General features: G+C 43.8%; 1 protein-coding gene across 1 annotated transcript in view; it reads right to left on the bottom strand.

The window, feature by feature from the left end:
• Positions 1 to 16,754, bottom strand: part of LOC127186271 (DENN domain-containing protein 5A-like) — a gene marked incomplete at both ends in the record, with an annotated part of 37,391 nt that extends 20,637 nt beyond the window's left edge. The window contains 6 exon segments of the mRNA XM_051142707.1: positions 791 to 1,006; positions 1,756 to 2,073; positions 8,227 to 8,414; positions 14,655 to 15,312; positions 15,883 to 15,992; positions 16,683 to 16,754. Of these exon segments, the coding sequence (XP_050998664.1) occupies positions 791 to 1,006; positions 1,756 to 2,073; positions 8,227 to 8,414; positions 14,655 to 15,312; positions 15,883 to 15,992; positions 16,683 to 16,754 (1,562 nt within the window).
• Between the last annotated feature and the right edge of the window lie 231 nt (positions 16,755 to 16,985).

Raw genomic sequence — 16,985 nt, 5'->3', positions numbered from 1 at the left:
CCCAGGGCTGAAGACTATGGCAGCCCTGACTATCACAGCAGCAATGCCCAGGGCTGAAGACTATGGCGGCCCTGCCTATCACAGGCAGCACGCCCAGGGCTGAAGACTATGGCAGCCCTGCCTATCACAGGCAGCACGCCCAGGGATGAAGACTATGGCAGCCCTAACTATCACAGGCAGCACGCCCAGGGCTGAAGACTATGGCGGCCCTGACTATCACAGGCAGCATGCCCAGGGCTGAAGACTATGGCAGCCCTGACTATCACAGGCAGCATGCCCAGGGCTGAAGACTATGGCGGCCCTGACTATCACAGGCAGCACACCCAGGGGCTGAAGACTATGGCAGCCCTAAACTATCACAGGCAGCAGCACACCCAGGGCTGAAGACTATGGCAGCCCTAACTATCACAGGCAGCATGCCCAGGGCTGAAGACTATGGCAGCCCTAACTATCACAGGCAGCATGCCCAGGGCTGAAGTGGGACAAATCTTCTCTGAAGAGCCCGAGGTCTTTATGAAAAGCCAACTACAACCCTTCTCCCCTTTGTCAACTCTCACAAAAGTTCCGATTTCCTGAGAATCTGACTGACTTCCGGAGCCCGGACTTTCTGCTACACATACACCTTTTGACTAAAGGGGGCGGGGGGGGAGGGGGTGGCGAGAGGTGAATTTTCTAACAGTAATGATCTGCATGCCTGTCCCTATTTGGCATTCCTAGCGATGTCATCTGCAGTCACTTCTTCAAGATGTAACTAGCTCTCATCCATACCTCCCAGCAGGATCTCACTCACTTTATCAAAGTTCTGCATCTGCTCCCTGTTGGTGAACCAGGACTCCTTATCCTGGCTTGGCTGGATGACAAACACTTCATAATCGGCAAACATCTGAGTAAAGCGATTGGCAAAAACCTCCCGGATCTGAATATTCAGCTGGTAAATTCTCAGTTCTTCTTCGTCACACTGAACTTTGAAATCTTTATTGCTACTGTGATCTTCACGAACTTCCAGCTTAAAACGAAAAAAAGAAGGGAGGCAGCTGAAACTTTTATGCCAAAAAATACAATTCATTTGATTTTTTTCCCCCTATTGGTTTCTGTAGCAAATGGTGAGAAGGTGAGAACAAAAGAAAAAATGGGAAGAAATATAAAAGAAAGGGATTCTAGAAGCTAAGAGATTTAGCTTAGGGTAGAAACTTGCCTAGAAAGCAGATGGAAGTAAAGAGAGGGGAGGAGAGGAGAGATTCTGAGACGGCACTCCATCCACAGCCACCCAAGAACTAAGTTAAGCAGAGATGCAATCCCTGTGAACTGAGTGCCATCCAGCCAAGGAACAAGCGGAGCGAATCCCTCCCCAGCGAAGGCGAACAGGAGGTGGAGCCTGAAGTCAGAGCACCGGGTCACGTTCTGGCTCTGAGCTGCTCCTGGTATCACCTTTTTCTTTTTCTTGGAAGAGATGTGGAGAAATAGATTGTTCCTTTCTAAAAATAAATACAATTATCTCCTAAATATTTCTCTGTTCAACTGGTATAAAAATCTGCTGTACTTTATAAAATCCCAGGCTTGAGAGGCAGAGACAGGTGGAGCTCTGAGGTCAAGGCCAGCCTGGTCTACACAGAGAAACCCTGTCTCAAAAAACTAAACACAGAAATGAAATGTGCATTCTGCTGACCTGGTTGCTTTCTCACCTCAATGCAGCTTCCCCAGGACAGCACCCTAACACAGATCAAATGTGTCACAAGCTTATTTCCAGCATCTTACTTTTTCCAAACTCACTCCAGTCCTCTTGACCAAAGCTTGCAACCGGGCAATAGTTTCATTCTCCTTGAGGAGCTCGTAGGAATGCAGAGGGGAGCCAGCAATGTTGCCATTCCTCTTGTCAGACACGAGCTCAGAGGCTCGAATCCTCTTCAGTTTGGAGGCGCTTTCGCTGCAATGGAGGTTTCCTTCAGGGGGAATCCCAAATGCCATGAGGATCTCAGAGACCTCCTGGACAAACTCCAATTTGTTGGGAAATTGAGGCAAGTCCTCTGGCAACTCAATGAAGTGGTTGTCAACATCCACAAAGCAGAGATTAGCCTGAAAATCAAAGCAGAAAGTGTGATTGGTAGAGAAGTTTTAGAAAGAACAATGAATAATTAAATGGCATATGCGAGACATGGCATAAAGAAGAGGGAGAAAGCAGCAGCACAGCCCTATGCCTGGAGCTCCCTCTGCTTTCTGAATATAAACCTTAGGCACGTGACACTTTGCGCAGAGGTAAAATGCTAGGGGAAACAGCTGAAAGTAATGCAGAGACCATGGTGGTGCTGTGGTTAAGCACACAGTTTCATAGTGAATGCTGGCCAACTGACTGACAAATCATGAATTCCACAGTAAGTCAGAAGAATGTCCAAGTCCAGCACCAGCACTTGAAGCCACCGTCTTCCCCTATGACCCTGAATACATTTGAGTGTCATCCCCTTCTAAACTTCACTCCTCATTTGAAAGATTTAATTGTTACAGTCCTTCCTCATGCTTCCTTCTGACCTTAAAACTGCATGGGAGAAGCTGTACAGTCAGTATTCACTTATGTTAATGGTAGGCAATTTGCGCTAACAAAGAACTTGTCACCATCTGGCTAGTCTTATTTTACAGATGAAACTGAGGAGGAGGAGGAGGAAGAAGAGGAGGAGGAGGAGATGCATCAGCTATAGTCCCAGAACTTGGGAAAGCTGAGGCAAGAGGACGACTAAGAGTTCCAGACCATCATAGGGCTATGTAGGTTCAGGACATCTTGGAGTAACCTAAAAAATAAACTTTAAAAAAACCAAAAACCAAAACAAAACAACCTGACACAGAGGCCAGAGAGATGGCTCATCAGTCAAAAACACTGGCTTCCAGAGGACTGAGCTCAGTCTTCAGCACCCACATGGCGGCTCATACCTGCCTATAACTCCAGTTACAGTAGACCTATTGCTCTCTTTTCGCCTCCATGGACACCAGGCACAAAAATACATATACACGCAGGCAAACCCACACTCATTAATTTTTAAAACCTGACACAGACTAAGTGCATCCCTAAAATCACTACCTGTTAGAGCTGGGATCTGAGCTCAGATTGATGCCAGTCACTTACTAAACGCTCACTATCACCTCTATTGATTCTCAGAGGTCTTGTACATTTCTTGTTCAACTAAAACGTTTAAAATTCTTATTCCTGTTCATTTTCTTGTACTATAAATAAGAAGAGCTATGTATATGCTTATCTTATTAACCTGTTTTGACAAGACACGTAACATTGCCTTCATTCTGATCTAAAGAGCTAAGGGTATTGCTGGGCAGTGGTGGTGCACGCCTTTAATGCCAGCACTTGGGAGGCAGAGGCAGGCGGATTGCTGTGAGTTCGAGGCCAGCCTGTTCTACAAAGCAAGTCCAGGACAGCCAAGGCTACACAGAGAGACCCTGTCTCGGAGGGAAAAAAAAGAGCAAAGGGTATGTCTGTCTGACTTACATAAAAGATACCTGTTACAGAATTGTTTTTGAGAATTATGTCAAAGATTTTTTATAGGATGTTTTCGTGTTTCTGTGAGTATGTACACACAAGCAAAATTAGAAGGCAACACTTGGGAGCAAGGTCTTTCCTTCCATCATGTTAGTTCTGGGAATTGAACTCAGGTTGGCAGGCTTGCTGGCAAGCGCCTTTATCCACTGACCCACTATTGGCCCCCATTTAACTTTTAATCTATGTGAAACCAGTTTCCTAGCAGCATAAGGTAAGAGTCCTTCTTTTGGCAAAGCACTGTTACTTACGTACCCAAACGCTGTCCCATTGAGCCACAAGTTTACCTTAGCTCAATCACCTTTATGTTCTGAAAGAAACAGCCAGACGATAACATATAGCCAGCCCACAAATGTACATCTATTACAACTACATTTGATCAGGCCCCTGTATCATTTATGCTGAGTATATAAATTACCCTATCAACCTGTAACTATAAAATTTCATCTTAAGGGGCTAGAGAGATGGCTCAGCGGTTAAGAGCGCCACCTGCTCTTCCAGAGGTCATGAGTTCAATTCCCAGCAACCACATGGTGGCTCACAACCATCTATAATGTAATCTGATACCCTCTTCTGCAGATAAAGCACTCATATACAATAAATAAAAAATAAAATTAAAAAAAAATTTTATCTTAAACTAAAAAACATCCCAACTCAAAACTTCAAAGAATCACTTTAAATTTTACTTCTGAGTTCCTCTATAGACACCAATGTTGACTCCAGACTGGTTAAAAGGCCAATAAATGTGTGTGTGTGTGGGGGGGGGGTGTTTGTTGGTTTGTTTTATTTTTTTGGTTTTTCAAGACACAGTTTTTCTGTGTAGCCTTGGCTTTCTGGGACTCAAACTCAGTTATCCACCTGCCTCTGCCTCCCAGAATGCTTGCCAATAAATGTTTATAACCTAAAAATAGACAACTTTTCACTTATTCTTTTAATAAGATTTTTAACATTATAAATGTTCTTAGGCTAAGCAACCAAAAGAGAAAAACAAATCAACTCATCTAGTTAAGGGCCAGTTAAATACAGCCAACAGAACAAAAAGCACACACTTCCATCTCTTACTCCTTGCCTCATCTTTAAAAGAAAGAAGGGGCTGAGTGTGGTGGCGCACACCTATATTTCCATATTCCCAGCACTCAGAGGCAGAGGCAGAGGCAGAGGCAGAGGCAGGTGGATCGCTGTGAGTTCGAGCCCAGCCTGGTCTACAAAGCAAGACCAGGACAGCCAAGGCTAACACAGAGAGACCCTGTCTCAAAAAACAAAACAAAAAAAAAAAAAAAAAGAAAGAAAAGAAAAAAAGAAAGAAAGAAAAGAGGAGGGGGAGGAGGAGGAAAAGGAGGGGAAAAGGCAGTTTCCCCAACAAGAAACATGGAGGCAACCGAAATAACTCAATGCACCCAACAGTGCTTGGTGGCTTCTCTCCCACTGTTGTGAATCAAATAGACAGATGTCTATAAAGAATTTCAATTTTTATTTATTTTATTTATACGGGTGCTTTGCCTGTGTTAGGTCTCAGGCAGTACAGACACCCAGAAATGAGTTTTGGCCCAATTCAAGCTACTATAGAAGGCTTTCTGGAGGTTAGATAAAAGCCAGCATTTCTCAGGAACTTGTGAAACAGGTTCTCATCAGCCAAAAGGAGTCATTGCTCTTGTCCTTAGCAGATGGGACATACGGCTCTTCACTGATATGTACTGGTGGGTATCACATCCACCCTAGCTCCAGGCTCCCTCAGTCCTCATTCACAAGTACTTGTCATACATTTCAAAGCCCCCATGCTAGCCCCCTGGCCCTTCTCACCACCACCCCACCTAAGGCCTGCCCCCAGCTCTCATCCTTCTGATAACTCAATGTTCTCGGCTACCACCCTCCACCCCACTTCCCTAGCCCCTGCCATGTCCAGTTGGCTTCTCTTTCTCTCTGATCTGGATATTTTCTCTATTATTCACAATAAAAACCTCTCCCCAATCATGGAGTGGCTATTTTGGTGTTCTCTTTACTGCAGCCCTCCCATACGCCTGCATGCCTGTCTGTGCACCACAGTGCACTTGGTACCTATGGAGGTCAGAAGAGGGCTTAAGATCCCCTGGACCTAGAGGCGCTGTGTGGGTGCTGGGAGTCGAAGCCAGTCTCTGGAAGAACAGACAGTGCTCTTCACCACTGAGCGACCTCTCCAGCCCCATCTACAAAATATTTTATCCTGTTCTCTGCCCAGCTATGTGGATACCCTTGATCAGAGGTGGCTGAGGAAAGTAGCTCAGGCACACACTTCCGAGGTGGCTTAATTAAGATACACAGGAACCTCTATTAAATAGGCCTCACTCGTCACTCTGCAAAACAGGGTTGAAAGGGGAGGGGTAAGAGGACACAATGAAAAAGAAGGCCATTTCTAGGCTCATAAAGCAGTTTCATGCTGTTTCCTCTCAGCACACAGCAAGGCTGACAAGCTTAAGCAATTTATATGCCTATGACCAACTCCTGAAGCATCCTCTCCCTTAACTGAGAAAGGGGCTGGCACCTGCGTGACAGCTTGAAGATGCAAAACCTGGCAAAGACATTGAAGCCAAAGATCAGTTAGTTCTCTGCTCTCATCTGCCACACTGGAAAGGGCCACGCTAAGACAGCTACTGTCTAAGTTGTCCTCACAAATTCACCAAATCCCTCAAACTCTTCCTTCAGAGGGTCACAAAGCCCTTGGCCAACCTGAGTGCCCAAGCCCAAATCACAGTCAGCTTCGCCCCCAGGGCATCTTTGAGTTCATCACTGAAGGGGACCTCAGCACACAGCATCCTAGAAAAGCTACTGAGAGTGTCCTGAGAAAAGACAGAAGGAGCAAGCGAAGGGGACAGCAGAAGGGACAGCCCTTCTTACCGCCAGTGCTCTCACGCTTACGCTTCTGACATGGCTGTGGTCAGACAATGAAGCCCCAAAGAAAAGGCAGAACAAAAGCTGCCTCACAAGAGCAGCTCAGGCTCCCATTTGCTCAAGGTCAGCTGAGATCATGTGTTGGTGTAAAAAAGGACAAAGGGCTTTTTACAGACTTCTGATGGCTGAAGATATGGCTGCAACTGATGAATTCTAATTTGAGGGTCTAAGAAATGAACACTCTCTGTCCTTCTACAGAAAGTCCTTTTATAAACCAAGCTTACCCACCTCAGTGTCCTGATGCTACCTTGCACAGACCCACATCAGTATCCCTCAGCTGCCTCAATACTTCCCTCTAACAGAATTTAAAGAGCCCTTATAGTCCAAAGATGTCAACTAAAATGGTAAATTATTTATTGTTAGTTAGTTTTTGTAAAAACTATGAACATGTATCCTTTTGGGGAAAAAACTTAGAAGTATAGCTGGGCATGTGGCGCACGCCTTTAATCCCAGCACTCTGGAGGCAGAGGTAGGCAGATCGATGTGAGTTCAAGGCCAGACTGGTCTAGAAAGCAAGTCCAGGACAGCCAAGGCTACACAGAGGAAACCCTGTCTCAAAACAAAAACAAAAACAAAAACAGCAAAACACACCCTAGAAGTATGTTTCAAGAGTGCCATTACTCTTCCCTAATCATGGGCAATGGTTTACTCATTTAAAAAGTGATCTGAGGCTCCTTAACCACACACCCCCACCCAGGTTATCTGCTATAAAACAGGGTAGAAAATACCCAGTTAGGTAACTACCCTTAAAAATGTGTGAGCACACCTGGGTGAAGGGGGTTCTGAGGACCATAAACAGACCTGCTTATAGATGACACCCTGATGCTCTTCAATCCCGGTCCTACTCCTCCCCAAGCCGACCATAAGGAGAGGTCAGAAACGGGTGCAAAGGTGTTCTAGCATGGAGAAACCACAGAGCAGAGGATCCACATGCCAGAAACACACAGAATGCTGGAGTCCTCTGACATAAACCATTCCAAACCAGTCCCATTAAGAAAACTGCTGGTTTCTCAGAACTTCTTCACACAATCCACATACTTGAAGTGCACAAAGAATGAGAGGATACAGAGCCCTAAAGGGACCAGAGCGTGTCCACATGCACAAGAAGCTAAAGATGGCAATAAAACTGAGAAACATGATATCTGAAAACAGTGTGTATAGCTGGACGGTGGTGACGGATGCCTTTAATCCCAGCACTCGGAAGGCAGAGGCAGGTGGATCTCTGTGAGTTCGAGGCCAGCCTGGTGAGTGCATTCCAAGATATCCAGGGCTAAAACAGAGAAACCTTGTCTTGAAAACAAAGGGGGAGCGGGGCTGGAGAGGTGGTTTAGCAGCTAAGAGTACTGTCTGCTCTTCCAGAGGTCCTGTGTTCAATCCCCAGCAACCACATGGTGGCTTACAACCATCTCTAATGTGATCTAATGCCCTCTTCTGGAGTGCAGGCATACATGCAGGCAGAGCACTGTATATATAATAATAAACAAATAAATTTTATTTTAAAAGAGAAAAAATATGGGGAAAAAGTAATTAATAAAAAATAAAAATATAATGGACATATCAGGTGAAGAAGAATCTCTGAATTATATAAATTAAGCTAAAGGTTCATTATACTTTTTCCTGAAGCTAATTCGTGTTCCCTGTCCTAGTCTCACCTACCCCAGCCACCAAAAGCCCCTAGTGACACCATGCTGGGCTCCTCCCAGAGTCCTTGTCTCCCTAGGGAACAGGGGAGGGCCAGTAGTACAGCACTTGGCTTCTCTTCTTACCTCCTGAGGCAGCTCCAGCTTTGACCGGTCATCAAGGCCATTGGAATGCAAGCCCATGAGGTATGGAACAGGAGCATCTAAGAAATGCAGGAGAGAAGCTGGGAGGATGGGGACATAGACATGCTGCCATTGGAAAGGAAACATGAGAGCTGTAATCGTCTCCGCCACAGTCATCAGTCTCTGGTAATCTAGGTCAGGGGGGAAAAAAAAAAAAACAAGAAGCACACTCAACACGCCAGTCAAATGATACACTCGCTTCTCAGAGAGAAAGCTCAAACTGCCAATACAATTCAGCTGACCCAAGAACCACTGTGTCTCTCAGTTGGATGCCACAGACTCAGACCCTGGTAGATTTCACGACACCACAGGCCAGCTGTGTAAATGGAACCTTTCTCTAGCCACTATTCAAGAATATATTAAGTATATTCTCTAAAGTGGGGGTGGGGATGCTAGTTCAAAAAGAACAGTGGTTAGGATTTTCTGTAAAACAAGACTGCTTACCATTCTGACACTTCTGCACACATGAGTACAACTGTGGGAGCTTAGCCAAACATGGTGGCTCCTGACTACAATCCCAGCACTGAGGCTGAGGCAGAAAGACTGCCATGAGCTTAAAGCTGGCCTGTGAGACTCTGCCTCTTGCTCTTGGCTAATCAAAGAAAAGTGTAAACTATAATTAATTTGCTATCAGTGTGAGGAATATATATTTTGTCTCCGTCCTCAGTTTCTGGCACACAGCTCTTAAGAACCCTGAAATTCCTTTTGAATACTGAGATGACTGGTGGCTGAGGTTAGTTTCAAGGTGAGTGCTGGTCTTTCAGCCCTACTTTGATCTCAGGGCAGAGGCAACAGATGCCAGAAACTTAATCACCAAAGCGCAAAAAAAGAGTTCATCACTCAGGTTTGTGCAGAAATAAAGAAATAAAAATTAAAAAGCAAATTCAAAGAGCTTCTGGGCTCGAGCAAGGCTCACCCAAAGAAGGTGGCATGTGGGTTCCTGCACTGTGCAATTCTATTTGTCTGGTCTCAGGTTGTTTCATTTGTAATAAACAGTAAACAAATGTTCTCCTCTGCAGTGTAATCTACTCTACAACTGTGTCACTATGAAGAGGGGGCTGTATGGACCTCAAAACACACAGAGTACAGATGGCCCAGGCCTGCCACTGGCATCTGAAGCAGTGGGTCTGGGCTAACTCGACTGTTCACTCCTTCCTCTAGTCCTTTTGGTTTTTTGGACAGGGTCTCACTGTGTAACTCTGGCTGGCCTGAAACTTGATATGTAAACCAGGTTGTCCTCAAACTCACAAAGATGCATCTGCCTCTGCCTCCAAGTGCTGTGCTTAAAGGTGTGCGCCACCACACTCCGTCCTCTATTACTAGTAAGTATTACTAATAAAAGGTCTAATAATTCCCCAGGTGAAGTACACTCTTATACATTCAATATTTTCGTAAAACATGCTTTGAAAATATCTAGAAATAATCACTCAAAAGCTAAAGTCTTATGGCTCTCAGACATCTGAAAAATGTATTTTAAAATCCAAACGATAAGCCAGGCGGTGGCGCACACCTTTAATTCCAATACTCAGGAGGCAGAGGCTGGTGGATCTCTGTGAGTTCGAAGCCAGCCTCAGTCTACAAATCAAGTTCCAGGGTAGCCAGGACTGTTACACAGAGAAACCCTGTCTCAAAATAAATAAATAAATAAAACAAAAGCACTTGCTGCTCTTGCAGGGGACCCAGGTTTGGTTTCCAGCACCCACATGGTAGCTCACAGCTATCCCTCACTCCAGCGCCAGGGATCCAACGGCCTCTTCTGAATTCTGAGGGCACTGAGCATGCATGTGGTACATATACACAATGGAAGCAAATCACTTGTGCACATAAACCTTTTCCTTTTTTTTTTCTTACATTTTTAAAAATCAAAAAAGTGAATCAAACAAATATTAAAACATAGGAGAACACCTTCAGATAATATTTAAATCCAGTCCTACTATTCCTAATACTGACGCAAACATATTTTGAATTAATATTCCACACACCATTTAGAGATTGGGTATGTGGGAGGGAGTAAAGGAGAGAAGGAGGGAAGAAGGGAGGGAGGAAGGGAGGAAGGGAGGGGAGGGAGGGAGGGAGGCAGGCCGGCCTTTCCTTTTTTAACCACAAAAAAACCAAAGAGCCTCTCCTCCTGCCCTAGCCAAAGTGTGTGAAGCAGACGCTATTGTGTCCTGTGGAGGCTGCTCTAGGTCTGCTCGTGGATAACAGCGTCTGATGGTGCTTTGCCAAAACACCACGTAAGTGAGGCCGTCCCCAAAACGCTGCCTGTCATTGTATCGTTTTCTTTGTCCTGGATTCTGAGCAGCGAGCAGCTCCGGTGGCTAGGAACTAAGCAGGTATCAGAGCATGCTGGACCTTAAAGAGAGTCAGCCTCTACTCTGAATAAGCAGGCTTTTCAACAGTGTTACAAACCAAGTCTTGCTTTTCCCCTCCTCTTCAGGATAAATCTAATCCAGCATCTGAAACTCACAATTTTATTGGCTCTAGATTTAAATCTCTGAAGACCTTGCAGTGCACCTGAAAGGTGGCATTCTTTAAAAACAAGACTGAGAATACAACAGTGCCCATGTTCGATGCTATCCTCTTTCCATTTGTGTGGTCTTTAACAGGGAAGAGGAACTGAGTTTTCTAGCCTTCTGGTCTGTATGAGTGTGAGTCTCCTTCCTCTACCTTTTAAATGCTTTGTTGTTGTTTGCTTTGCTTCTTTTTGGTTTTGTTTAAAGCAACTTCCCTCCTAGAAGGGTGGCTGAGCAATCCGCAGGCTCCGCAGTCTGCGGCATACACTGGAATGCAATACAAGCATGCTTATCAATTTCCTTAGGAAACACTTGAGCGCTCGGGGGGCAGAGGCAGGCGGGTTGCTGTGAGTTCGAGGCAAGCCTGGTCTAAAAAGTGAGTCCAGGATGGCCAAGGCTACACAGAGAAACCCTGTCTCAAAAAAACAAAAAAAAAAAGAAAAGAAAAGAAAAGAAAAAAAAGAAAAAGAAAAAACTTGCACATGGCACTATGAGAAATAAATATTTGGGCATTGATCTTAATCATTTTGTAATTGTGACATGTTACATGAAGCCTGGGTTGGTTGGCTTATAAGTCATTCTTAAAAATAGCTATTCGGTGCCTGTTATTTTGAAAGCATTTCAGCCGAGGGCAAATTAGGGCAAACTTCTTTGTCCATGTACCAACTCTACAGCCACTTGAAACCTAAAAACACAACACAACACAACACAACACAACACACATGCTTACACACACACTCTCACACACGCTCTCTCTGTTTCTGTCTCTCTCTCTCTCTCAAAGTAACTTTTAAATGTCAATTTCATAAAAAGGCAAAGGCCGAGAAAGAACTAAAAGTAATATATGCTATTCAACTAGACCAAGATTTTTAAAAATATGTCTGTCATAACAGACAGTATTGGAATACTGGAAAATAGTGAAATTAGCATTATTATATCAATGTTGATTTTCCTAAAATTTTCTAAGTCTGCTATAGTTATATATATAAAAAAAAAATGTCTGTTCTTAGGAAATAAGAGCTTGAACATTCCTGAGTCCAGAGATTTGAAGTCTGCAGTCATTCTCAGTGACTCAGCTATGTTCACACATACAAACTGATAAAGCAAATGTTAACAGTTGCTGAATTCTGGTGAATTCCACAACTGGAAACTATTTCTGAAGAAAAGGTGAAAAAAAAAAAATCTGAGGCCTGGCACGGTGGCGCACACCTTTAATCCCAGCACTCGGGAGGCAGAGGCAGGCGGATCGATGTGAGTTTGAGACCAGCCTGGTCTATAAAGTGAGTCTAGGACAGCCAAGGCGACACAGGGAAACCCTGTCTCAAAAACCTGCCCTCTGGTGGCTGTGCATCTTTGAGTAGAAACCAAGACGCCCCAAGCCTCCAAGGCTGCAGCCTGTCCTGGTGCGCCTGCTATCTAACATGCTCCGCCTGCATGCCATTCCAGTTTCCTTGTTTTTCTTGTACACGTGAAACACATGGTTATTTTACATCCTTTATACTTTCTGTCCTTCACCTGGACGGACTGACTGACTGACTGACTGACTGACTGATTTATTTATTTATTTATTTAGGTTTTTCGAGACAGAGTTTCTCTGTGCACTCTTGGCTGTCCTGGAATCACTTACAGGTGTACACCTCCACAGGCCCAGCTACCTTCTTTTTTTTTAAAAGACATTATTTTTTATGTCCTTTTTTGGTTTTTTTTTTTTTTCTTTTGCATTTATTTTTGTTATTGCTTTCTGAGCCAGCATCTTACCATGTAGCAGCACTCACTTTGTAGACCAGGCTGGCCTCAAACTCAGAGATCTGCCTGCCTCTGCTTCCCAAGTGCTGGGATTACAGGTTTTTGTTGTTATATTTTAAAATGTTTAAAAATGTAGTGTAGGGGAGAGTGATAAGGTGGTGTGAATGCTACTACATATGTGAGAAGGTAAGAAGATGACTGCTCTATACAGGTTCCAGGGATTGAGCTTGGTCTGTGGCCTTATGTGAGCAAGTGCTGAACCATCACTGAACCATCATAAAGCCCAACCTGGAATACTCTGACTACAGAGATTCACAAGTTATTCAAAGAGACCTAACTCATTTTTTTAAAATCACCTTAGGGGAAAAGGATGGCTCTTCAGCTAAGAACACGTATTGCTCTTCCACAAGATCGGTATTCAGACACTTGCAACTTCCTGTCACTCCAGCTCCAGAAAACCTGAAGCCTCTGGCCTCCATGGGCACCTGTACACATGTATACACCCACAAAACATACACAAAATTAAAAACAAAATACATCTTTGTGGTGAGAAAAGACCCTATTTATAATCCAAAATGAAAATAAATTGTTTTAAAAATTGCTCTACTGCCAGGTGGTGGTGCACGCCTTTAGTCCCAGCACTCAAAGGGCAGAGGCTGGCGAACCTTTTAAGTTCGAGGCCAGCCTGGTCTACAAAGAGAGTTCCAGGAAAGCCAGGGCTATAACACAGAGAAACCCTATCTCAAAAAAATTAAAAAAAAAAGGGGAGAGAGAGAGAACTGAAACTTGGGCTAAAATGATGGTTGGTGGTTAAAAGCACTTGATGCTCTTCCAGAGGCCTCAAGTTCAATTCCCAGCACCTAATCCACATCAGGTGGCTCACAACTGTCTGTAACTCCAGCTCCAAAGGGAGCTGATGCCTCTGAACTCTGCAGGCACCTGCACTCATGTGCACATACCCACATACACTTACACAAACTTAAAATAATAAAAATAAATCTTTTCTTTTAAAACAACCAGAACTTTCCTTCCCCAAATATCCTTCTATCTATCTTTCTCCAAAGTCTTTATCTTCCATACTGCACATTTTAATTATTTACTAACTCCCTGTCTCATTAAAATACAAACTCCAAGCTGGAGAGAGACCTTAGTGGTTAAGAGCACTGACTGCTCTTCCAGAGAACTGTGTTAACTATCAGTACCCACATGGCAGCTCACAACTGTCTGCAACTCCAGCCAGGATCAAACACCTTCACATAGACATACAGGCAAAACATCAAATAAAAAAAACAAATAAATAAGAGCTGGGCATGGTGGTACACGCCTTTTATCCCAGCACTGGAGAGGCAGAGGCAGGCGGATCACTGTGAGTTCAAGGCCAGCCTGGTGTACAAAGCAAGTCCAGGACAGCCAAAGCTACACGGAGAATCCCTGTCTCAAGAAAACAAAACAAATAAAACAAAACAAAAAACAAAAAACAAAAAACAAAAAAAACAAAAAAAAAAGAAAGAAAGAAAGAAAACCAAATGAAAAAAAAATTTTAATAAAGTAAAATATAAACTCTACTACAGAAAGAATATTTTTCTACTTTGTCCATCACTTTCTCCTACTACCCTCAAAATAATGCCTGGCACATTGTGCGCTCTCAATAAACATGTATTGAATTTTATGGAACCAGTCTCTGGCTCACATAGTAAGCAACTGTTTTTTTCTCATCTACCTTAGTATTCTTTCTAAATACATTCACATTAATAAAAGCAATTCAGATAACAACAGAAAGAAACAATAGCTCATCTTCTCAATATAAAAGGACCATCCTGTGGGAATCCCTGATTTTACTATCAGGCCAAAGACAGAAGGACAGAACAGAACTAACAAAGCGTCGCTGCTGGAGCACAACCCCTAACCTTTTCCAGTGTCACTCGGAAAGATGTGTGGTGACGGAGTTTCTACCAGAAGGCCATGATGACAGCCAATCATACATGCTAGCTTCTCAAGGCCCACCTACTCTCCATGTACCTGCAAAGACGGTAAAAGCCCTTGACCCTTATTTGTGAATACAGAAAGCAGAGACCCAGCTTGGGTGGACAACTGTGGTCAACACTGACTTACGCTGTGAGTAGAGCAGGATTTGAAACTCCAGAAGGGCACAAGTAAACAGTTGAAACACATTCTCCACCCCAAGCAGTTCAAAGACCTCTTTGACAGGAAAATCAAACAGAGGAAGCTCATTGGTACTTGGTCTCTGGCAGATTATTGGCCCATAGACCCCAGAAAACTTCAGGGAGCGGCCAGGGGGTGGAAGTGGCACCTCGTAGAGCACGTTGTAGATGTAGCTCTCAAGGGGCAGAGGAGGGGGCTGAGGTGATGTGACTGCCTGATGGAGCTGCTGCAGCACACTCCGACATGCCTTCATGAAAGACATGGGTGTGATGAGGCAGATGCATTTAGAGACATACAGTGTGTCCCTGCTAATGTCATAGGAGTTGAAGCGCTGCAGTTTGGTCCCAGGAATGCCTTCAGCATCTTCCATGCCACTCTGGTCTCCACCATCAGTAGGTGGAGCATGAAGGACGTCAAACTCAGCATTGTGCATGTGGTAGAGGGTCTGCATTGCACTGCAGATCTGCTTGCTGGTCACTTCTTCATAAAAGGTGAGGGCAAACCCAAATGTCCGAGAGCCATCCTCCCTTGTGATAATAAAGGCATGGAACTGTGGCTCCCTGGGATCAGCCTGGGTCTTGAATGCCAGCCCTTTAGGCATGCACAGCTGCAAAAGACAATAGGAAAACAAGTAGTGAGAGCAGTCCTTGTCCTCCCAGGACACACACCAGCTAACTAGAATCAACTATGCTGGCCATCTACCTTCCCTAAAGCTCTTCTGCACACTGACACACTACTATTTATTTGTCTGACACAATAGAAACATGACCTTTCAGTGTATTTGATACATTGATCAAATTCACAATCATGAGCAATGTATACTATAATCCTTCTTCAAGAACTACAGGTGCCCCAGCACTCAGGAGGCAGAGGCAGGCGGATCACTTTGAGTTTGAGGCCAGCCTGGTCTACAAAGCAAGTCCAGGACAGCCAAGGCTACACAGAGAAACCTTGTCTTGAAAATCCAAAACAAACAAACAAAAACAAAAAGAACAAAAAAAGCTGGGGTATACCTCAATGATATGATTGCCCAGCATGAATAAGGCCTCGAGTTTAAACCACAGCACCCCCAAAATAATACAAAACAAGTACTTGACGAAGCACTGCTACCACACCCAGGATTTATAACCCTACTATAAATTTCTTTGCACTAATTCCGTGGGTAACAAATACGAACCATTCCCACTGCATCCTGATCAAAGGGATTCCAGTCTACATTCTCAGGGTACCGGGCAAGGACCTTAGACTTGAACGTTCGTCTCAATGGTGTCTGCTCAAAATTTTCTCCTGTTAAAAAAAAAAAAAAAAAGAATGAAGTAAATCATCTCCACTAAGTCCCTTTAAATCCCAGGATTATGAACACAAAGTGTGGCAGTCCAGCAAGGAACAAAAATGAAGGCAAGGTGTTAGTATGCCAGCCACCTAAGTAGAAAAGGCATCAAAAGTTACTATGTCAATAAGAAGCTGAAAAAGTACAGCACAGTTAATGTAGGCACCACTACCTTCAAAATGAAATCACTGCTACGAGCCCCATGGTTAATTTTCTTGTAAAAGAGAGAAAGTACAAGAAATGAGTGAGAACTGCCCGTGCCCCACCCCTCCAAAGCCACACTTAATTTGACTAAATCAACTGGAAACATCTTAAGAGTACACTATTAAAAAAAAAAAAAAAGAATACGCTATATAATTCTGTGCTAATAAAAACACAGAGACAGTAAGGAGCCTGGAGGAACAATGTCTAATGAGCTGTTTGATTAGTTCAGAGTCATCTCCCTGCCTCCTTGTACAAACACCAGCATATGCTGAAGTAGGAACATTAAACTGAGGAGGGAAGAGTCAAAACACCTGCCATCTAGAGAGACACAAATCTGAGAAATCTAGTGCTCAAAAAGGCACAAGGTAAAAGGCAAAGAGTCCAAATGCCACTGGAGAGACCAAGAGCCACAGAGCTCTGAGCGTGCTGGATTTTGTTTTTACCTTCAGTCGTACTTGAAATGAAAGGGCTGGCACCATCCCTGGCTTTAGAAGCCTGAATGTACTGGCATAATGCTATATGATAAATAAAATAACAGAGTATTATAATAAAGCAGTGTTATTCAAACTTTTGACCATGACTCCAACACACAGTTTGTCACAAAGCAATGAACACATACATGTGTGCAGATACATGTATATAAAGTACCTAAAACAAAAAAAAATCACAAATACTTACCCTTACTTTATATAATATTCTTTCATATTTCTATTCCAAAATAAGCTGACTGCACAGCCAAATGTGAC

This window comes from Acomys russatus, unplaced genomic scaffold (genome assembly GCF_903995435.1).
Source record: "Acomys russatus unplaced genomic scaffold, mAcoRus1.1, whole genome shotgun sequence".
NCBI classification, from domain to species: Eukaryota; Metazoa; Chordata; class Mammalia; order Rodentia; family Muridae; genus Acomys; species Acomys russatus.
Note: the sequence above shows the minus strand (reverse complement) of the source record. Positions and strands in the feature narration are given on the sequence as shown.